At 41.1% G+C, this 24,991-nt stretch overlaps 1 protein-coding gene across 1 annotated transcript; it reads left to right on the top strand.

Moving 5' to 3' along the window:
- On the top strand, positions 1-23,970 carry LOC106589262 (very long chain fatty acid elongase 6). Its single transcript, XM_014178984.3, has 4 exons — positions 1-401; positions 3,468-3,599; positions 17,966-18,117; positions 20,090-23,970. Exons 1-4 carry the CDS (start codon positions 310-312, stop codon positions 20,515-20,517), a joined length of 804 nt encoding a protein of 267 aa, XP_014034459.1. The 5' UTR covers positions 1-309; the 3' UTR covers positions 20,518-23,970.
- The last annotated feature ends 1,021 nt before the right edge of the window (positions 23,971-24,991 follow it).

The following is a 24,991-nucleotide window of genomic DNA, read 5'->3' as shown; positions in this document are numbered from 1 at the left end:
TCCCCCGACAGTTTTTTTTTCTCCTCGTCAAGACCAGTATGCAGGGGATGTAGTTTCAGGCGTTTCTTTTTACGCTTGATACTTTAGGAGGTTAGGCCGGAGCAAGGAGTTTGGGGTAGCCAGGCAAGAGGGGAAGTCATTGCCCTCGGCTGCTGTGCGTGAGTGACAGCCGGGAAGTGCATCTCTACTCTCTACTGCATCCTCCCATTTGCTCCTAGAATTCACTTGATGTCAAATCAACTGTCAACCCTACAGACAGGGTGAAAACATAGACCAGGATTTTTACTGGAGGAAACTGAAATTACGAAAATGAACGAGACAGAGCACATCCCGCTTGCAGAATACGATTTTGAGAGAAAATTTGATGAAAAGGGTGCTCTCGAATGGATGCAAGAAAACTGGTGAGTAGGCTAACGTTACCAATTCATCCCTGGATAAAAGAGTAGCCTAGCCTACGTAGTCTGAAGCCGGTGAATTCCCATCCTTCGCCGCCAATTTTGGATGGATTGAATTCTCATCCACGCACAATGTCATGTAGGCAACACGTTTTGCTTCGTCCCGCAACAAGCCATTCTTTACAGATCTGTAAACAATGGCTCATTGCGGTAAAATCTGTATATTGACCACATTCTTCAATGATTCGGAACATATGTCGCGGTTTTTTTTTTTGTACATTTGTATCTTACATTGTATCATATACAATGTTCGTTTTGACTATTCTACAAAGTAGCGATAAGTCAGTCGTTGATATATAAGGCTCCTGTAAATTGAAATACTTATTATAGTTCTCCGGCCTCTTTTAAAATGTCCTTGAGGATGCTACCAACTTAACTTCAGCTTTCATCTTTTATTAACGTTAATGACCTTTGATCCATCGCATGATACAGAAGCCATCCACTCTGTTGCTTGTTACATTGTTACTACAATATGACGTCAAACTCGATGTATAGGCTATCTGCTGTTCACTTCAGTTTGTGTTACATGCACGTGCAGTCACATGCAATGAATGATTACTAAATATCTAATGTGATGATTATTAAATTATTAAATACATAGGCATATATATACAATATAGGATATCAATAGGCTTACATTTAATAACTTGTAATATCAACTCAAAGGCTCTCCCCATCAAATGAGTATATTCTACTCAGCACACAAACCAAAATGGTCTCAAATGCTTCTCTTTGTGTACAATCAATTGTGTGAAGACCAAGACAGAGCACATTTCTGCACAGACTTGCTTGGATTCTTGATGGCATTTTCTGACTTAAGAGACAGTCTCAGAGGCAAGAAAGCTGTCAATGTGGATTGAAAAATTCCTGGAAATGTGCAGTGTTGGCCAAATAAATTCACCCTGTTTCACCCTGCCCATGCATTCCTCAGATCGAGCTCATTTGCGTAGGCTACAGCAAAGCATTGAAGTGAAGGATAGCCGGAATAGTCTAAAAGCACATCTAGAGAGACACACGAAACACCAATGCTTTGCTTGCATGTGACATCCAGGCCTGCCACGCTGTGATTAATGGTCTAGACCTGCTTCAGCATGCATTCTGCTGATTAGCCAAACAAGCTAGCTAGTTGAAAAGGCAGAAATGTCTGCTTTCTGAGAACATTTGCTCCCACAGGACCCTCCACCCCTCTCTTGGCTCTCAGGCCCTCATTTTCTCTCTTTAAAGGAGCAAAATAAGGCCCACACATTGTATTTCACCTCCACCTCCAAAGGATACAATGACTGCTGCTTCTCTCCATTCTCTTTCTCCCGCTCTGTAATGCCCAAAACACATTCCCTGTATCCAGTGCCTAGGTAGTTATGATAAGGCAGTCTACTCTGCATTGTTTCACAGTGCACTATATTGAGCCACTCCAGTTTACACAAAGGGAGGGGTTCACTGGAATACTTTAGCGATCCTCACTATGTGAGCCAAGTTATAATTCCCACCAATTGTGTTGATCCTAATGGCGCGATACATAGGTTGTTTGCCTTTCACAACAGTGACCCGGGTTCACTTCCCTGTGGCAAAATGCATGAATAAATCAACTTAGATGTATAATAGTTTTAAATAGTTTTTGACTATCCATAGACAGACACAGTGATGGTATTGCTCTTAATGCTTCCCTATGGAATCCTTCATCAGTTTAGTGAAAGTTTGGGACAGAGAATGACCACTAAAGCCCTACTGTATTGTGCCCTGTATATAGTCATACTAAACTGGGTCAAGCAACAACATCTTATCTGTTTAATATGTATTCTGTCAATCTGGATTAGTCATCTGGTCCGTCATCAAAATAAACCCCCTCTGAAGTACACACATCATTGCTTTTTAGTATTCAGCCTTATTCGCCTGAGTGCCTCAACTGACCTTTTGGTTAAAAAAAAAAAAAAGGCCAGTCAGTGATATATCTAGTATTGTCATTGCAACCTGCTTCTAGCTGTTTTCACATAGCATCACAGTTGATTTTAGACGGGAGCAACGTATACTCAATCTAATTGCCTGATTACCCACGGGCAGCAGTAGTAGAAGTTCTGGTTAGTATGTCAACATCTAAGCTTGGTTAATCATTGGTTCTGTGATTACGAATAGGGATGGGGTCTGGAAAATAGAGGGGATGGAGGGGGGAACGGCTCATAATAATGGCTGGAATGGAGTAAATAGAAGAGTATCAAAAACATGGTTTGCATGTGTTTGATACCATTCCATTCACTCCATTCCATCCATTGTACTCCGTTTCAGCCATTATTATGAGCCGTCCTCCCCTCAGCAGCCTCCACTGTTAATAGCCTTATGTAACATCATCTGTATAATGCCAGTACGGTATCAGTCTGTGGAAATTTAGATGATCGAGTTTAGCTTAGCTCGCCTCGTGGCTTGCTGTGTGTACATTCAGAGGGCTGCCACCAAGTAAAAAGGAATTAGAAATGTGAACTGCAGTGTCAATCCTAAAAGTTGGCTAAGGACTGGTTCATCCATTCAGAATGATCATTGATCACATAAATGCATGGTTGTAGTCTAAAATAGATTTAAGACAGCCTCCAGCGATTTTTTTATTTTTTTTATTTTTCCTGTTGAAGAGCAATATCCCAAGTATAAATACAATAAAGTATACACACTAAAGGGTAAAAAATAAAAGTTTTGAGCAAAATAGTGTTTTTTAGACAACTGCAAACTTCAAGGAGTTGGGCATTTAAGGAGTTGGTCTGTGGTGCCCGCTGATGTCATCGGGCTCCCGTCTTGCTTGAGGGAAAACAGAGGAGCATTAGCGAACACAAGAGGTAAGCCCCCCCCAGTTGTGCCATGTCATGAGGCACCTGGTGTTAAATGAGGTGAAAATGCGTCTGGACCTTAAAGCTTGTTTGCATTTCCACCGTGCTCTCATCTAAATCATGGCCTAGGGCACAGGTAAGTACACTAATCACTTAAGAACAGGTTTGATGATGTGTTTTGGTGTTTATTTTTCCTCAATAGGAGCAAGTCCTTTATGTTCTGTGGACTCTATGCTGCAATCATCTTCGGGGTCCAACACTTCATGCGAGAGAGGCCCAAGCTGAACCTGCGCCGACCCCTTGTCCTCTGGTCACTCAGTTTGGCTATCTTCAGGTGAGTGACACAAACTGACCACTATGTTGCAGTAATAATAGCTTTATGTGTATTCCTGAACACCATCAAACTATAATAAATCATTCAGTCAATTACTCAACCAATCAGTGTGAGTGAAGCTCTAACTGAACACTAGTGGTGGTTAGCCTTGTTATCTTCCCTCATCCTTGCTAACCTCAGCATGGGAAATGTTGGCCACAAAGATGTTTGTATATAGAGCTAGTTCTCTCTCAGAATTAACAGGAAGTGGCCTTATCACAGTGTTTAAATGGACAATCTTGATTTAGGGGGCAACATTTTTCTCTTCTAAGCACACATGGAGTACGCAAAAACATGGATTTCTAGAGCGAAATCTGAAAACTTCTCCTTTATAACTCCTCTTCTTCAACGACATCCATGAGCACTTTGGAGCAGGTTTTCATCAAAGATCTCTCTGTACTTTGCTCCGTTCATCTTTCCCTCGATCCTGACTAGTCTCCTAGTCCCTGCTGCTGAAAAACATCCCCACAGCATGATGCTGCCACCACCATGCTTCACTGTAGGGATGATGCAAGGTTTCCTCCAGACATGACGCTTGGAATTCAGGCTACAAAGTGTTGGTTTCATCAGACCAGAGAATCTTGTTTCTCATGGTCTGAGAGTCCTTTAGGTGCCTTTTGGCAAATTCCAAGCGGGCTGTCATGTGCCTTTTACTGAGGAGTGGTTCCTTCTGGTCAATCTACCATAAAGGCCTGATTGGTGGAGTGCTGTAGAGATGCTTGTCCTTCTGGAAGGTTCTCCCATCTACACAGAGGAACTCTGGAGCTCTGTCAGAGTGACCATCGGGTTCTTGGTCACCTCACAGACCAAGGCCCTTCTCCCCTGATTGCCCAGTTTGGCCCGGGTGGCCAGCTCTAGGAAGAGTCTTGGGGGTTCCAAACTTCTTCCATTTAAGAATGATTAAAGCCATTGTGTTCTTGGGGAACTTCAATGCTGCAGCCATTTTTTGGTACCCTTCCCCAGATCTGTTCCTCGACACAATCCTGTCTCGGAGCTCTACGGGCAATTCCTTTGACCTCATGTCATGGTTTTTGCTCTGACATCCACTGTCAACTGTGGGACCTTATATAGACAGGTGTGTGCCTTTCCAAATCATGTACAATAAATAGAATTTACCACAGGTAAACGCCAATCAAGTTCTATAAACATCTCAAGGATGATCAATGGAAACTGGATGCACCTGAGCTCAATTTTGAGTCTCATAGCAAAGGGTCTGAATACTTAAGTAAATAAGGTATTTAAGTTTTTTATTTGTAATAAATTTGCAAATATTTCTACAAGCCTGTTTTTGCTTTGTCATTATGGGGTATTGTGTGTAGATTGATGACCATTTTTTTTAATTCTCTTTTAGAATAAGGCTGTAATGTAACAAAGTGTGGAAAAGGTCAAGCGGTCTGAATACTTTGTGAATCCACTGTATAATTGGCTGTGAACCAGGGTTGGGGTCAATTCCATTTCATATCCAGTCTATTCAGGAAGTACACAAAAATGTTAAAATGATCTTCAATGCTGGACTCCTAATATCCCTAATATCAATATGCCTTGTCCATTACTGTCCTGGTTAGTGATTATTGTCTTATTTCACTGTAGAGCCTCTAGCCCTGCTCAATATGCCTTTTAACCAACCATTTAGTTCCACCTCCCACATATGCGGTGACATAACCTGGTTTAAACGTCTCTAGAGGCAATATCTCTCTCATCATTACTCAATGCCTAGGTTTACCTCCAATTTACTCACATCCTGCCATACCTTTGTCTGTACATTATGCCTTGAATCTATTCTATCGTGCCCAGAAACCTGCTCCTTTTACTCTCTGTTCCGAACGTACTAGAACACCAGTTCTTATAGTCTTTAGCCGTACCCTTATCCTACTTCTCCTCTGTTCCTCTGGTGATGTAGAGGTTAATCCAGGACCTGCAGTGCCTAGCTCCACTCCTATTCCCCAGGTACTCTCATTTGTGGACTTCTGTAACCGTAAAAGCCTTGGTTTCATGCATGTTAACATTAGAAGCCTCGTCCCTAAGTTTGTTTTGTTCACTGCTTTAGCACACTCTGCCAACCCGGATGTCTTAGCAGTGTCTGAATTCTGGCTTATGAAGACCACCAAAAACCCTGAAATTTCCATCCCTAACTATAACATTTTCCGCCAAGATAGAACTGCCAAAGGGGGCGGTGTTGCAATCTACTGCAGAGATAGCCTGCAGAGTTCTGTCATACTATCCAGGTCTGTACTCAAACAATTCGAGCTTCTACTTTTAAAAATCCACCTTTCCAGAAACAAGTCTCTCACTGTTGCCGCTTGCTATAGACCACCCTCTGCCCCCAGCTGTGCCCTGGACACCATATGTGAATTGATTTCCCCCCATCTATCTTCAGAGCTCGTGCTGCTAAGTGACCTAAACTGGGACATGCTTAACACCCCGGCCATCCTACGATCTAAGCTTGATGCCCTGAATCTCACACAAATTATCAAGGAACCTACCAGGTACAACCCCAAATCCGTAAACACGGGCACCCTCATAGATATCATCCTAACCAACTCGTCCTCCAAATACACGTCTGCTGTTTTCAACCAAGATCTCAGCGATCACTGCCTCATTGCCTGCATCCGTATTGGGTCTGCGGTCAAACGACCACCCCTCATCACTGTCAAACGCTCCCTAAAACACTTCAGAGAGCAGGCCTTTCTAATCGACCTGGCTGGGGTATCCTGGAATGATATTGACCTCATCCCGTCAGTAGAGGATGCCTGGTTATTCTTTAAAAGTGCCTTCCTCACCATCTTAAATAGGCATGCTCCATTCAAAACATTTAGAACCAGGAACAGATATAGCCCTTGGTTCACCCCAGACCTGTCTGCCCTTGACCAGCACAAAAACATCCTGTGGCGTAGCGTACTGCATTAGCATTAGAGGTTGACCGATTAATCGAAATGGCCGATTAATTAGGGCCGATTTCAAGTTTTCATAACAATCGGAAATCGGTATTTTTGGACGCCGATTTGGACGATTTTTTTATTTTATTATTTATTTATTTATTTATTTATTTAAAAACATATTTTTTAGACCTTTATTTAACTAGGCAAGTCAGTTAAGAACACATTCTTAATTTCAATGACGGCCTAGGAACGGTGGGTTAACTGCCTTGTTCAGGGGCAGAACGACAGATTTTTACCTTGTCAGCTCGGGGATTCAATCTTGCAACCTTACGGTTAACTAGTCCAACGCTCTAACCACCTGCTTTACATTGCACTCCACGAGGAGCCTGCCTGTTACGCGAATGCAGTAAGAAGCCAAGGTAAGTTGCTAGCTAGCATTAAACTTATCTTATAAAAAACAATCAATCAATCATAATCACTAGTTAACTACACATGGTTGATGATATTACTAGTTTATCTAGCCTGTCCTGCGTTGCATATAATCGCTTAGGTACACGTTGCTCCAACCATAAACATCAATGCCTTTCTTAAAATCAATACACAAGTCTATATTTTTAAACCTACATATTTGCTAACATGAATTTATTTTATCTAGGGAAAATGTGTCACTTCTCTTGCAAACAGAGTCAGGGTATATGCAGCAGTTTGGGCTGCCTGGCTCGTTGCGAACTGTGAAGACTATTTCTTCCTAACAAAGACAGCCGACTTTGCCAAACGGGGGATGATTTAACAAAAGCGCATTTGCGAAAAAAGGACAATCGTTGCACGACTGTACCTAACCATAAACATCAATGCCTTTCTTAAAATCAATACACAGAAGTATATATTTTTAAACCTGCATATTTAGCTAAAAGAAATCCAGGTTAGCAGGCAGTATTAACCAGGTGAAATTGTGTCATTTTGCATTCATTGCACGCAGAGTCAGGGTATATGCGACAGTTTGGGCCGCCTGGCTCGTTGCGAACTAATTTGCCAGAATTTAACGTAATTATGACATAACATTGAAGGTTGTGCAATGTAACAGGAATATTTAGACTTAGGAATGCCACCTGTTAGATAAAATATGGAATGGTTCCATATTTCACTGACAGGAAAAACGTTTTGTTTTCGAGATGATGATAGTTTCCGGATTCGACCATATTAATGACCTAAGGCTCGTATTTCTGTGTGTTTATTATATTATAATTAAGTCTATGATTTGATAGAGCAGTCTGACTGAGCGGTGGTAGGCAGCAGCAGGCTCGTAAGCATTCATTCAAACAGCACTTTCGTGCATTTGCCAGCAGCCCTTCGCAATGCATTGCGCTGTTTATGACTTCAAGCCTGTCAACTCCCAAAATTAGGCTGGTGTAACCGATGTGAAATGGCTAGCTAGTTAGCCGGGTGTGCGCTAATAGCGTTTCAAACGTCACTCACTCTGAGACTTGGAGCAGTTGTTCCCCTTGCTCTACATGGGTAACGCTGCTTCGAGGGTGGCTGTTGTCGATGTGTTCCTGGTTTGAGCCCAGGTAGGAGCGAGGAGAGGGACGGAAGCTATACTGTTACACTGGCAATACTAAAGTGCCTATAAGAACATCCAGTAGTTAACCTGTTTAGGATAGGGGGCAGTATTGACACGGCTGGATAAAAAACGTACCCGATTTAATCTGGTTACCACTCCTACCCAGTAACTAGAATATGCATATACCTATTACATATGGATAGAAAACACCCTAAAGTTTCTAAAACTGTTTGAATGGTGTCTGTGAGTATAACAGAACTCATTTGGCAGGCAAAAACCTGACAAGGTTTCAGGCAGGAAGTGGCCTGTCTGACAAGGTGTCGTTCTTCTTGTCTCTGTTTATTGAAGAGTGAGGATCTTAGCTGTCCCGTGACACTTCCTACGGCTGCCATAGGGTCTCAGAAGGCGGCAAAAAGCTGAATCGTGGCTTTGCAGGCTCTGGCTGAAACAAAGTAGCGCGTTTGGGTAGTGGCTGGTTACAGTACTGTGAGACTCAGGCGCGTGCCCGCGTCGACCGAAAGCTTTGTTTACTTTCCTCAGTTTAGCTAAATGGACATTCCCGGTCGGAATATTATCGCTTTTTTACGAGAAAAATGGCATAAAAATGGATTTTAAACAGCGGTTGACATGCCTCAAAGTACGGTAATGGAATATTTAGATTTTTTTTGTCACGAATTGCGCCATGCGCGCGACCCTGATTTACCATTTCAGATAGTGTCTGGGACGCACGAACAAAACGCCGCTATTCGGATATAACGATGGATTATTTTGGACCAAACCAACATTTGTTATTGAAGTAGCAGTCCTGGGAGTGCATTCTGACGAAGACAACAAAAGGTAATCAAACTTTTATAATAGTAAATATGATTATGGTGAGTGCTAAACTTGCCGGGTGTCTAAATAGCTAGCCCGTGATGCCTGGGCTATGTACTTAGAATATTGCAAAATGTGCTTTCACCAAAAAGCTATTTTAAAATCGGACATATCGAGTGCATAGAGGAGGTCTGTATCTATAATTCTTAAAATAATTGTTATGCTTTTTGTGAACGTTTATCGTGAGTAATTTAGTAAAATGTTAGCGAATTCCTCCGGAAGTTTGCGGGGGGTATGCTAGTTCTGAACGTCACATGCTAATGTAAAAAGCTGGTTTTTGATATAAATATGAACTTGATTGAACAAAACATGCATGTATTGTATAACATAATGTCCTAGGGTTGTCATCTGATGAAGATCATCAAAGGTTAGTACTGCATTTAGCTGTCTTCTGGGTTTATGTGACATTATATACTAGCTTGAAAAATGGGTGTCTGATTATTTCTGGCTTGGTACTCTGCTGACATAATCTAATGTTTTGCTTTCGTTGTAAAGCCTTTTTGAAATCGGACAGTGTGGTTAGATTATCGAGAGTCTTGTCTTTAAATAGCTGTAAAATAGTCATATGTTTGAGAAATTGAAGTAATAGGATTTTTAAGGTTTTGAAAATCGCGCCACAGGCTTCAAGTGGCTGTTACGTAGGTGGGACGAATTCGTCCCGCCTAGCCCATAGAGGTTAAAGGTATATGAAATACAAATCGTATAGAGAGAAATAGTCCTATAATTCCTATAATAACTACAACCTAAAACTTCTTACCTGGGAATATTGAAGACTCATGTAAAAGGAACCACCAGCTTTCATATGTTCCCATGTTCTGAGCAAGGCACTTAAACGTTAGCTTTCTTACATGGCACATATTGCACTTTTACTTTCTTCTCCAACACGTTGTTTTGCATTATTTAAACCAAATTGAACATGTTTCATTATTTATTTGAGGCTAAATTGATTTTATTGATGTATTATATTAAGTTAAAATAAGTGTTTATTCAGTATTGTTGTAATTGTCATTATTACAAATAAATACATGCTAAAAAAAATCGGCAGATTTAATCGGTATCCGCATTTTCAGCCCCCCAATAATCGGTATTGGTAACGGCGCCGAAAAATCATAATCGGTCGACCTCTAATTAGCATCGAATAGCCCCTGTGATATGCAACTTTTCAGGGAAGTTAGGAATCAATATATACAAGGAAAGCAAAGGCTAGCTTTTTCAAACAGAAATGGGCATCCTGTAGCACAAACTCCAAAAAGTTCTGGGACACTGTAAAGTCCATGGAGAATAAGAGCACCTCCTCCCAGCTGCCCACTGCACTGAGGCTAGGAAACACTGTCACCACCGATAAATCCACTATAATTGAGAATTTCAATAAGCCAAAATGATCTGCCGAAATTGTTGCAACCCCTATTTCTAGCCTGTTCAACCTCTCTTTCGTATCGTCTGTGATTCCCATAGATTGGAAAGCTGCCACGATCATCCCCCTCTTCAAAGGGTGAGACACTCTAGACCCAAACTGCTACAGACCTATATCTATCCTACCCCGCCTTTCTAAGGTCTTCAAAAGCCAAGTTAACAAACAGATTACCGACCATTTTTGAATCCCACCGTACCTTCTCCGCTATGCAATCTGGTTTCAGAGCTGGTCATGGGTGCACCTCAGCCACGCTCAAGGTCCTAAATGATATCATAACCGCCATCGATAAGAGACATTACTGTGCAGCCGTATTCATCGACCTGGCCAAGACTTTCGACTCTGTTAATCACCACATTCTTATCGGCAGACTAAACAGCCTTGGTTTCTCAAATGACTGCCTCGCCTGGTTCACCAACTACTTCTCTGATAGAGTTCGGTGTCAAATCGGAGGGCCTGTTGTTTGGACCTCTGGCAGTCTCTATGGGGGTGCCACAGGGTTCAATTCTCGGGCCGACTCTCTTCTCTGTATACATCAATGATGTCGCTCTTGCTGCTGGTGATTCTCTGATCCACCTCTACGCAGACGACACCATTCTGTATACTTCTGGCCCTTCTTTAGACACCGTGTTAACTAACCTCCAGACAAGCTTCAATGCCATACAACTCTCCTTCTGTGGCCTCCAACTGCTCTTAAATGCAAGTAAAACTAAATGCATGCTCTTCTATCGATCGCTGCCTGCACCTGCCCGCCCGAATAGCATCACTACTCTGGACGGTTCTGACTTAGAATATGTGGACAACTACAAATACCTAGGTGTCTGGTTAGAGTGTAAACTCTCCTTCTAAATCTAGAATCGGCTACCTATTTCGCAACAAAGCATCCTTCACTCATGCTGCCAAACATTCCCTCATAAAACTGACCATCCTACCGATCCTCGACTTCGGCGATGTCATTTACAAAATAGCCTCCAACACTCTACTCAACAAATTGGATGCAGTCTATCACCAAAGCCCCATATACTACCCACCACTGCGACCTGTACGCTCTCGTTGGCTGGCCCTCGCTTCACACTCGTCGCCAAACCTACTGGCTCCAGGTCATCTACAAGTCTCTGGTAGGTAAAGCCCCGCCATATCTCAGCTCACTGGTCACAATAGCAGCACGCGCTCCAGCAGGTATATCTCACTAGTCACCCCCAAAGCCAATTCCTCCTTTGACCGCCTTTCCTTCCAGTTCTCTGCTGCCAATGACTGGAACAAACTGCAAAAATCACTGAAGCTGGAGACTCATGTCTCCCTCACTAGCTTTAAGCACCAGCTGTCAGAGCAGCTCACAGATCACTGCACCTGTACATAGCCCATCTGCAAATAGCCCATCCAACTACCTCATCCCCATACTGTATTTATTTATTTATCTTGCTCCTTTGCACCCCAGTATCTCTACTTGCACATCATCTTCTGCACATCAATCACTCCAGTGTCTAATTCATTTACATTTGAGTCATTTAGCAGACGCTCTTATCCAGAGCGACTTACAGTAGTGAATGCATACATTTATTTTTTATTTTTTTCGTACTTGGTATATTGTAATTACTTCGCTACCATGGCTTATTTATTGCCTTACCTCCCTTATCTCACCTCATTTGCACACACTGTATATAGATTTTCTTCAACTGTATTATTGACTGTGTTTTGTTTATTCCATGTGTAACTCTGTGTTGTTGTATGTGTCGCACTGCTTTGCTTTATTCTTGGCCAGGTCACAGTTGTAAATGAGAACTAGCCTACCTGGTTAAATGAAGGTGAAATAAAAAATTTAAAAATGTCCATGTAGAAAATTTGGAATTGGAATTTGGTAATCTTTCAGAATTGACTTGAACTGAAATGGAATTGACCCCAAACCTGCTGGGAACTCAGATATATACACAACAACCATATGCAATCCGGGTGATGTCACTGTACAATGTACTATATAACGGGGGAAAAGTGCTATAGAAATCCTATCTGTTATCCTTATTATTAAGGAGGAGTCAAGGAGTACACAGAACCTCATTATACAGCTCACAATAGGGAGAGCTGTTTTGATGTGCCACAGAGGTACATCATCATCATCTGTGCCCATGCCCCCTGCTGTGCCAACCTTAATCCTAATCCCGGAGCTGTGGGCATAACCTGCCCACTCAATCCCCTTGGTGCTAGCTGGACAGGATAGCGTGTCCTTGGCATATGAAACACTTATATAATCCATATATTCATTACTGCACAATCACTGCAACATTTTACCACATAGGTTTTTTAAGAATAGACTACTGGCCTTTGTAATAAAAAGTTAGTTACCAATGTTGAGGTTGGTACAATATATAACATATAGATAGATAGTTACTATTGATAATGTGGAGAAGGTAGGTTGTAACTATAGATCATGTTTTTACAGATGGTTAATGTTGATAATGGTGTTATTAGTTGTTAGTTACGATAGATAACATAGATAGTTACCATTGATAACGTAATGTTAACCTCTCTGGGCTAGGCGGGATGAAATCGTCCCACCTACGCAACAGCCAGTGTAATCCCGTGGCGCGATTTTCAAATACCTTAGAAATGCTATTACTTCAATTTCTCAAACATATGACTATTTTACAGCATTTTAAAGACAAGACTCTCGTTAATCTAACCACACTGTCCGATTTCAAAAAGGCTTTACAACGAAAGCAAAACATTAGATTATGTCAGCAGAGTACCCAGCCAGAAATAATCAGACACCCATTTTTCAAGCTAGCATATAATGTCACAAAAACCCAGAAGACAGCTAAATGCAGCACTAACCTTTGATGATCTTCATCAGATGACACACCTAGGACATTATGTTATACAATACATGCATGTTTTGTTCAATCAAGTTCATATTTATATCAAAAACCAGCTTTTTACATTAGCATGTGACGTTCAGAACTAGCATACCCCCCGCAAACCTCCGGTGAATTTACTAAATTACTCACGATAAACGTTCACAAAAAACATAACAATTATTTTAAGAATTATAGATACAGAACTCCTTTGTGCAATCGAGGTGTCCGATTTTAAAATAGCTTTTTGGTGAAAGCACATTTTGCAATATTCTCAGTAGATAGCCCAGCCATCACGGCTAGCCATTTAGACACCGACCAAGTTTAGCCCTGACCAAACTCCGATTTACTATTACAAAAGTTTGATTACCTTTGTTGTCTTCGTCAGAATGCACTCCCAGGACTGCTACTTCAATAACAAATGTTGGTTTGGTCCAAAATAATCCATCGTTATATCCAAATAGCGGCGTTTTGTTCGTGCGTTCAAGACACTATCCGAAGTGTAAATAAGGGTCACGAGCATGGCGCAATTCGTGACCAAAAATTTCTAAATATTCCATTACCGTACTTCGAAGCATGTCAACCTCTGTTTAAAATCCATTTTTATGCCATTTTTCTCGTAAAAAAGCGATAATATTCCGACCGGGAATCTGCGTTTAGGTAAACAGGAAAGAAAACAAAGCGTTCAGTCGACGCGGGCACGCGCCTGAGTCTCACAGTACTTTAAACCAGCCACTTCCCAAACGCGCTACTTTTTTTCAACCAGAGCCTGCAAAGCCACGATTCAGCATTTTGCCGCCTTCTGAGAGCCCATGGGAGCCGTAGGAAGTGTCACGTAACAGCAGAGATCCTCTGTAATGGATAGAGATGGCAAAGAAGGCCAAGAAATGGTCAGACAGGGTACTTCCTGTACAGAATCTTCTCAGGTTTTGACCTGCCATTTGAGTTCTGTTATACTCACAGACACCATTCAAACAGTTTTAGAAACTTTGGAGTGTTTTCTATCCAAAGCCAATAATTATATGCATATTCTAGTTACTGGGCAGGAGTAGTAACCAGATTAAATCGGGTACGTTTTTTATCCAGCCGTGTCAATACTGCCCCTTAGCCCTAACAGGCTAATTGCCCATGACTGTGCAGTTTTCAGAGCAGCTTCATTATTTCCCTCATCCTGAAAATGACAACTGTGTCTCAATGCTCTCTTCTTGTGTTATTCCCACTGCTGTTTGACTGGTGTTTAGTTACATGGGTTTGGGGATGGCTTTTTTACATTTTTACATTTCAGGTGTCTTGACTCCTATAAGGATCCAAAGGATCAGGTTACAGTGGGTCTGCTCTACAGCGCCCTCTCTCCCCTACAGAGGGGGAGAGTGGTGAAGTTGGCTGTTTTATGACGGTCGTAAATACCTTACAGAAACTCTCTTCCTTGTCTTGCAATATTAAGGGAAATAAACCTCTGGAACAAAGAGAGTCCTCCCTCCAAAAACTCCAACATCAACAGATGGGGGAATGAAACAATATTTCTCTTCGTCCAAACAGTTGGAGTGGTCCGTGGGCACTTAAAGAACAATTATGTCAGATCAGTTGTGTTTTGGGATCCCATAAAGGACAGTATAACAACATAACTTCATCTCTGAATGTGTATATTTCCCATATGATTAAATATGAAACTATTTGTGAGAAGATGTGATGTTAGCCTTCTAAATGAGAGAATTGTATTTCATATAAGTCTTAACCAAGTCAGTGGCCATGCCCACGTGAGCACAGACATTACGAAAAAAGGAGACAACACCCTTTTTCCCTGAGTGCTTAAATAGGGAGTGCTTAAATAGCACTTGTGACAAAATGTACATTTAGTCAATATATAAATTGCAATCCCTTTCGAATGAGCAGCTGTTCATGTGCAAAGTATTAGCATTTCAATGAGCCTAGTTATCAGCTGTGTGTGCGATAGTGAAGTCCTTTGTCTTTTCTCCCGCTCTTTCTTACCTGCCCCTCCCTTTTCATTTGGTGTAACAAGCCGTCATATAAAATCACATTTTATTGGTCACATACACATGGTTGGTTAGCAGATGTTAATGCGAGTGTAGCGCAATGCTTGTGCTTCTAGTTCCGACAGTGCAGTAATATCTAACAAGTAATCTAACAGTTCCCTAACAACTACCTAATACACACAAATCTAAAGGGGTAAATGAGAATATGTACATATAAGTATATGGATGAGCGATGGCCAAGCGGCATAGGCAAGGTGCAGTAGATGGTATAAAATACAGTATATACATATGATATGAGTAATGTAAGATATGTAAGCATTATTTACCTGTTGGGGATAGGGGGCAGTATTTGCACGGCTGGATAAAAAACGTACCCGATTTAATCTGGTTACTACTCCTGCCCAGTAACTAGAATATGCATATAATTATTGGCTTTGGATAGAAAACACCCTAAAGTTTCTAAAACTGTTTGAATGGTGTCTGTGAGTATAACAGAACTCCTATGGCAGGCCAAAACCTGAGAAGATTTCAAGCAGGAAGTGGCCTGTCTGAGAAGTTGTGTTTCATCTTGGCTCTTTTTATTGAAGACTCAGGATCTGTGCAATAACGTGACACTTCCTACGTCTTCCATAGGGTCTCAGAGCCCGGGAAAACGTTGAACGATATCGAGGCAGGCTCTGGCTGAAACACTTTATCGCTTTTGGCAAGTGGCCACTCAGAGTACTATGGGCTTAGGCGCGTGCCCGCTTCGACCGAATGCTTTGTTTTCCTTTGTCTGTTTATCTAAATGCAGATTCCCGGTCGGAATATTATCGCTTTTTTATGAGAAAAATGGCATAAAAATTGATTTTAAACAGCGGTTGACATGCTTCGAAGTACGGTAATGGAATATTTAGAATTCTTTTGTCACGAATTGCACCATGCTCGTCACCCTTATTTAGCCTTTAGGATAGTGTCTAGAACGCACAAACAAAACGCCGCTATTTGGATATAACGATGGATTATTTTGGACCAAACCAACATTTGTTATTGAAGTAGAAGTCCTGGGAGTGCATTCTGACGAAGACAACAAAGGTAAGAACATTTTTCTTATAGTAAATCTGACTTTGATGAGTGCTAAACCTGCTGGGTGTCTAAATAGCTAGCCCTGTGATGCCGGGCTATCTACTGAGAATATTGCAAAATGTGCTTTCACCGAAAAGCTATTTTAAAATCGGACATATCGAGTGCATAGAGGAGTTCTGTATCTATAATTCTTAAAATAATTGTTATGCTTTTTGTGAACGTTTATCGTGAGTAATTTAGTAAACTCCCTCTGTTGTTTCCTGAAGTCCACGATCATCTCCTTTGTTTTGTTGACATTGAGTGAGAGGTTGTTTTCCTGACACCACACTCCGAGTGCCCTCACCTCCTCCCTGTAGGCTGTCTCGTAGTTGTTGGTGATCAAGCCAACTACTGTTGTGTCGTCTGCAAACTTGATGATTGAGTTGGAGGTGTGCATGGCCACGCAGTCGTGGGTGAACAGGGAGTACAGGAGTCGGCTGAGCACACACCCTTGAGGGTCAGCGAAGTTGAGGGTCAGCAAAGTGGAGATGTTGTTTCCTACCTTCACCACCTGGGGGCAGTCCGTCAAAGTCCAGGACCCAGTTGCACACGGCGGGTTTGAGACCTAGGGCCTCCAGCTTGATGATGAGTTTGAAGGGTCTATGGTGTTGAGGGTACTATGGTTTAGTCCACTCGGGATTTTTCATTGTATCATGTTAGTAACCAATGTATAACCTATCCTGTGTGTGTTTATGTACTTCTGTGTGATTATTTAGTTAGTTCGTAAATAAATAATTAACCTAATTGGTATATCGCTGGTTAATCATTTATGCTTGGGTTCGTGCAGATATCCTATAGTTTGCGACATTCAGAATATGACTGAGGTAATAATACATTAATAAGTGACTGTAATCGATAAAATATGAAAATATCTGAAGAGTTAAACAACATTTTCCCGTGGTGCTCCGACTTCCTAGTTAATGTTTACATGATTAGTTTAATCACATAATAATTACACAGAGAATTGATTTGATAATATAAGTCTTCACATTAATGATAGTCCAAGACACGACACAGGCCTTGTGATTTACAATTGATAAGGAGAGGTGATATATTTTCATAGTGTGTCCAAATTGAAATGACCTCACTCTGTAAGTAGCCAGAGTGTGTTTCAGATGAGAAGGAAAGCTACAAATCGATAAAGTGTTTACTAAGCATACGCATCCTGTTTACAAAGTAAGAGCATGTGTGTCTAAGTCTTTATTGGGCTTAATGGAGGTCTAAAATGGTTGGAGACAGGGGAAGGACAGCCAATTGGAGATGTGACCCACTGATATAGCTTATCTCTTATCTTGTTTCAGGTTTAGAGCGTTATGGCAACTGCAACATTGGCAGTTCATATAGTTGAGAGGTATATCACATTTCGTCATGGTACCGCAAAGCTGACAGTATATAATATAGTTGAGAGATGTATATCGCATTACATTATGACAACCACAAAGCTTATAGTTCAGGTGTATAAAAATATGAGCTGAATTCGGACGTGTACAAAACACCTACTTACAGTCAGTCCACTCTGATCGACCATTGGCATTAGACTTGTGTTCAAAATGTTTCGTATACCAATGACTTGTGTGTAATTGTGAATTCCCTATAGTTAGACAGAGCAGATTAACGTAACACTATCTCATAATCTATATGTGTTTCATTCCACAGTATCATCGGAGCTGTCAGGACCGGATGTTACATGTTCCATGTCCTCAACAAAAGTGGCTTTAAGCAGTCGGTGTGTGACACCAGCTTCTACAGCGCTCCTGTCAGCAAGTTCTGGGCCTATGCCTTTGTCCTGAGCAAGGCCCCTGAGCTGGGTAAGGAATGTCCCAAATAGGGTCCAGTTCTGAATGCTTCAGATAGAAATACACTGAGTGTACAAAACATTAGGAACACCTCATTACATGACATAGACTGACCAGGTGAATTCAAGTGAACGCTATGCTCTCTTATTGATGTCACCTGTTAAATCCACTTCAATCAGTGTAGATGAATCAGAGGAGACAGGTTACAGAAGGACAATTGAGACATGAATTGTGGGTATGCCCTTCGGAGGGTGAATGGGCAAGACAAAAGATTTAAGTGCCTTTTGAATAGGGTGTGTTAGTAGGTGCCAGGCACACATGTTTGAGTTTGTCAAGAACTGCAACGCTGCAGGGTTTTTCACACTCAACAGTTTCCCGTGTGTATCAAGAATGTTCCACCACCCAAAGGACATCTAGCCAACTTGACACAACTGTGGAAAGCATTGTAGTCAACATGGGCCAGCATCTCTGTGAAACGCTTTCGATACCTTGTAGAGTCCATGCCCTGACGAATTGAGGCTTTTCTGAGGGCAAAATGGGGTGCAACTCAATATTAGGAAGGTGTTCCTTATGTTTTGTACCCTCAGTGAATGTCATGTAGTACAGACATGCATGTACCTCTCTTTCATGCAGTGCAAGATATTCAGCTCACCTTGAGCTGATGTATACAAGTCATTTCTGACCCTGGCCAACGAGTGGGAGCGATGGAGTGGGTTGTAATTGGTCAATTAGGTCAGAGGGCCAATCAAAGAGAAGGAGGCTGGTGCAGGACAAAAAAACAACCTTAAAACAATTTGTCTATTTATGTAATTCCGGAAGCATTTGAAGTTTCTAGTGTACTTGTATTGATCAGCGGAGGCCTATTACCTCAAGACCTGTGTGGCTGCATTTTGATGCTGTCCCCTCTCTCAGAGCAGTAATCTAGTCACTTCTACCTATCTGTCAGTCAGACAGGGATGCAATAGTGTTGATAAATGGACAGAGATGCTGAGGTGGCGAAAAAAAATCCCATTTGGGAATAATTGACATATGTCTCCTCCTGAGCAAGAGACAGGAAGGGCATGCTTGTGTTCTAGAATGGGACAGATGTGTAATATACAGTATTACACCAGTTTAGTTTGCACTGTACACAGAGACGGCAGAAGTAGGGGTGCGGCAGCAGCGGCCCCACCCCCTGGTCTGCGCAACTTCGAAGTTCAACTGGGTTAAATGGAATGAAGTCTGGGCACTGACTGTAGGCCTATAACTTCTCACATGTAGCTTAATATTATATTAACGCCTTAAAATGATACATCATTTTGTCTCTGCAATAATATAATTTATTTCTGTCAGCATCTTATGCGAATGTGTGATTATGGAATGTGTAAACGAGCTATCTTTGTCAGCGACATAAAAGCTGGCAGTTTTTCAACCACATAAAATATGCATCCTGAAATCTTATTATAAACATGTTGGGTCGTTGTTTTAGAGTTGGGCTATTGTCTCCCTGGTCCCTAAACGTCCTCACTCCGGCGAGAGGAGCAGAAGTGAAAATGAACTTTACCGATGTCAAGTAGATGATTATTTATGCATTCATTCTATCGATTTGTGACATTATTCTTGTGGGCAAGGCTTAATTTAGTCTTCTATCTTCTAGGGCAACAAGTCATGACAGAAGATAAGCTACATGTATCTAATTACAGACAAGTACACTAACAAATAGCCTACCAAATGTCAGAAATTATGAAGAGGATGTTTAGTTTAAGTTCATTGGAGTGTGTTAGTATGTTGTTGTATGCTTCCTAATATGTTGTGTGTTTGTGTTTAGTACTTCACTGTACTTTTGAGGACCACAACATCCCATCTTTCCAATTCTTTTTTGGAAGTGAGGTCCAAAAAGCCGGTCCTCACAACTTTTTACTTCTACTATGTGTATTCACTATTGTTTGAGAGAGAGTGAAAGTGATCAAACATCAGAGTGATTTCCCCCTCCTTCCCTTTTCAGGCGACACGGTGTTCATCGTGCTCCGTAAGCAGCGCCTCATCTTCCTGCACTGGTACCATCACATTACCGTGCTGGTTTACTCCTGGTACTCTTACAAGGACCAGGTGGCCGGTGGTGGCTGGTTCATGACCATGAACTACCTGGTCCACTCCTTCATGTACACCTACTATGCTGCCCGGGCGGCAGGTTACCGGGTGCCCCGACCCTGCGCTATGGTCATCACGGCCACCCAGATCATGCAGATGGTGATGGGGCTTGCTGTCTTAGGCTTGGTCTACCACTGGATGCACGAAGTGCGCTGCCCGTCTTACGTGCCCAACATCGCCTGGGGCTCACTCATGTACCTCAGCTACCTGGTCCTGTTCGCCTCCTTTTTCTACAAGTCCTACCTCAAGGTTGCCGCTGACAAGGAGTCCAAGGCCAAGTAGGGGCTGGATTTGTCAGAGGCAAGTTGTACACTGGGCAAGTCATATTAAGAGTGTGCCTAGTTGAGAAGAATATTGCATTGTGCCATAATGTGTGAGTCACAACTGGTTTTTGCTGGTTGCTGGGTCCACGTCAATTTCTTCCCACCCCAACTTTGTATTGCTGTAGCTCATCTAACTAACTAGAACCCTGGATTACACGATAATAGAATGGTTGTTGAGAGTGGACAGGGGAACCAGTGCATGGTCAGGACACTTTAATATAATATTCCATTAAATAAATAAAAAAAGGCGATAGAGAGAGCAGCTCAGTTTGTGTTTGACTAAATGTACTACTCACTTCATTTTGATTTTGTGGCTTTGTTAATCAATCTTTTTGACCAGCTGAGTCCAGTGAAAAACACAGCCATATGAGTCCTGAGGTTTCTCCAAGGGCAGTTTATAACCGCGTTTGGAGTCTGCGCGTTCAATGAATTTGACAGTCACTTACAGGACATTATTAATGCTGAAAGGCTCTAACTTGTAGTGAAATCTGGTGCTTTTTAGACCAGCACTGAGAATTGTCTCACTGTATTAGACCTCACAACCCTATAGTATAACGAAGTGACGATCGAAAGGAACAAATGCACTGATTAATGAGGATAGTTTTTCTGTTTTAGTTGTAGGTAATTGTCTGGGAATAGGTGGGAGGAGAGAAGCGCACAGAAAGGAGTGACACTTGGAACAATGTGTCCATTGTAAATAATATATCTTAAGAATGTATTTATTTTCTTAAAATCTAAAGTCTATGGGGGTCCTTGGAGTGTACCAGGAAATAGTGGGACTCAGTACGTTTCTGCCTTTCTTAAATTGTGCAGTATGAGTTGTGCACTTTTGTATTTGAAATGTTTTTCTTTACGTCACAACAATGCACTATATTGTTTTATTTTTTAAAGTATTACATCTCTCTGTATGTTCATTAAAGAATCGGAAGTCCCCTGAGATTATTTTTATTTGTCAAACAGCAGCCGATCGATCATCACGTCACCAGAATAAGACCCTCAATATTTATTGGAAAGGAACAACAAACTCATCACCGTGCATTTTTACCACCCTGTGAAGTTCATCATAACGTCCCACTGGGCACAGACCTCAATTCAATATCTGATCCATGTTGGTTCAATTTCATTGAAATGACATGGAAACAACGTTGCTTCAACCAGGTTGTGCCCTGTGGGTTATTTGATTTGTAGTCTAATAAACTGAATGCTTTCCCGAGTCATAGTGGGAGAACCACACACCATATCATGGTGTGAATTCGAGTTTAATTTGATATGACAGTTATTATATCAATATTTGTGAATAAAGGCGTTTCCACGGCCATTTCTCCCATAATACATTTTACAGACAAAAACATCCCACCTAGCGTAACAAATTTGCTGTTTACATCAAGCCTGTCGTGACATTTTCTATCCGACATTTACTTTACTTTAACTTTACATAAAAATGTTGAATTGAAACCTGGTAACTGTAAAGCCCTAGTTATTTTGTTGCTTTGACGAAGTCATTTGTGATGATTATCATTTATTTCATGTGATTAATCTAATCCAGGGGTGGGCAACTGGCGGTCCGCAGCCCCTCTGTTGTAGGCCCGCAGGTCAATTTACCCCCCCCCCCGGGATGTGGGTACACAGACCCGTGAGCCACTGTGGCCCCTCATGATGTATTCAAAGTTGCCCATCCCTGATCTAATCACATGAAATGTATGTCAACCCTGTAACGTGAACTGAACTCTCATTTTAAAAGGGTGAAACTATTCCTTTTGAAAGAATTTTTTCAAAAGAAACATTGAATATCTAATAGTCAAATCGTAGTGTAAAAGCAGGTGAGCTGGTTCTACTCTTTTTGGCCATTTCCTGGTGTTTTGTGGTGGAAAACTGAGTGGGTCGAGCATAACATGTCAACCCTGTTACCCATGTTTTAAATGTTTGAAATGTTTTAACAATAAAACATTTTTTGGGGGAAGCTTGCATTCAATTTCCCTTACCTGTTTTAACACAACAAGCTTCCATTCCCCCTGTCACAAGGGGATTAATGGCTGATTTAAGATGAAATCGTCAACCCTGTTACCATCAACCCTGTTACTATATTTGGCATTTTAATAGGCACTTACTATAGATTTTTGTTTTATTGAGATGGGAAAAAATGTTTTTTATTCAGTTTAAACATGTGTTCTTTGACATAATATTAAAATGAGGTTAAATAAAACATTTAATTATAATGTTATAATACCCAAAAAGTTACTCATTTGGTGGAATGACCCAGATACTGTTACACAAAGACGCATATTCCTTTTTGTTTCCTCCTATTTCAAATACGACCACCAGTGTTGATTGGATACGTTGTGTAAGTAGAGGCTTAGGTCAAGGCAGCGACATAGTTTTATTGTCTAGAAATCTAGTAGATACAGAAAGTAGTGTCTCGTAAGCACACCTAACTTCTAGTGAGTTTTAACCCTCGGCAGCTTATGTGTGTCTTCCTTTATGTTTGTAATAGAGCTGCACTGTACTATCTCCTTCCTACACATCCTTCCAGAGCCATACTGGTGTGAGCACATTTACTTTAATGTATGTATCAGCTGAGAGTAGTTATGGCTTAAAGTATACAGACTATTTTGATGCTGTGTGTGTGACATTTGCCTTCATAAGCACTACTAGACATTTTTTTTAAACCTTTCAGTCCTGTTAAACCCCCCCCGGTGACGCCTAGTGTGTCATGGAGCTCGTACTCTTAAGTTTATTAGCTTCCAACACAAAGTGAGACAGTCTAGCCTGTACATGGCTGGTAGTCGCCAAATGTCTTAAGTAGTGCTTATAATCTTATTACAATGTTGTGTTTATGAAGTAGCTACACTGCCCTTATGTAATATCCTTCATATTACTCAAATGTAACACCTGATGCTGCAGCAGGCACATTAATGTATTACCATTGTTATAGAATAGTACAATAAGCTTAGCAGTGTTAAGAAGTGTGAATCATTTATAAGACCACACCAGAAGAGTGAATCTGCAAGAAATATTTATTTCACTTGGCTGGTGTTGTGTCAATAATGATGATATTATGATCATGATGTGACATTATACATGTTGTCCACCCTCCACCTTGAAACCAACGGTTGCATTTTAGTTGTAAAATATCGTAACGATAATACGCAGGGAATATACTCAGTTTATAATACAGTCGTGTGCCAAATGATGCTTCTGCAGTTTTCTACTCTGTTAGGAAAATGTGAACACAGTTCGTGTTTGTATATTATCTTTGCTGATGAAGAGTGTAAGAACATATGCTTATGCATCCCTGTGAGTCTTCTATCTACTACGTTACTGATAAGAAAGGGAAAAAACTGTCAAGAGCTTTGATGTTTAAATGTTTGGATTTAAAATGTTGAAACAATAAATTCATATCTGTTTTAAAATACTTTTGCATTGTTTCGTTCTTGCTGAAATCTGAGGGGTATACTAAAAAGTAGGATCAAGGAGTTAGCCAGCTAACTTGCCTAAATATTCTGAAATAACGTACAAATATTTTGGCGTGGTCTAATTGTCTCAACAACCAAAAACAGATATGACTTCAGCTTTCTTATTGAATCAGATAATCAACAGTTCATTTAAGGGGTGAAGAGGTGGTGCAAGGGGGGGCGCTGTTGCATACTCTTCGAAGAGGTAGGGTTTCAAATGTTTTCGGAAGATGAGCATATGAAGCATATATCAACTTAAGTAAATAAATGGGGAAATTGAGTTTATCTCCTATAGCTTGCTGTTGCCTGTTGGCTGCCACATCTGTAGGCTACTAGAATTGATCAGCTAACAAACAAGAAACAATGCCCTGGGCATTCGTTCAACCTACTGCCAGTCAAGTCAACGGCAATGGAGACATAAGGATAACTAGATTTAGGTCATTTTTAACTTCACAATTCTAACCTAAGAAGTGTAAATGGTATTCATCCAGCTAGCCAGCTAGTTAAGGGTACAAAAAAAACTATCTAAAACAAAAAATGAAATATAAATCTACATGGCTAGCTAGCTAGCGAATTAATCATTTTTTTCCATTGACTTTTGGTTAGTGCATGCGCACTACCATGGATATTTTCGGCAGTTAAACATAATAATTTGTTTAATTTGTAAAGAGCTTTTATCCCACCAAAGGCACACCTTTTTTGACATATTATTATTAATAAAAACAATCCAAAACACAGAACACAGAAAACAATTCAAACTATATAGCTACAGGTGTCGTCAGATCCGGCGGACATTTGAACAGAATTAGCAGAGGTCCTTGAAAGCTTTTCTGAACAGCATGGTCTTGAGCTTACATTAAAGTAGTACAGATACTCTGCAGCCTTAATAGTATCTGGAAGTGCGTTCCACCGCCGCGGAGAAGCGCAACTGAAAGTCCTGTCACCCATAGTTTTTAGTCTGCTGTGGGGCTGCTGAAGGGA

The sequence above is a fragment of the Salmo salar genome, chromosome 28 (genome assembly GCF_965601325.2).
Source record: "Salmo salar chromosome 28, fSalSal1, whole genome shotgun sequence".
Classification (NCBI taxonomy): Eukaryota; Metazoa; Chordata; class Actinopteri; order Salmoniformes; family Salmonidae; genus Salmo; species Salmo salar.
Note: the sequence above shows the minus strand (reverse complement) of the source record. Positions and strands in the feature narration are given on the sequence as shown.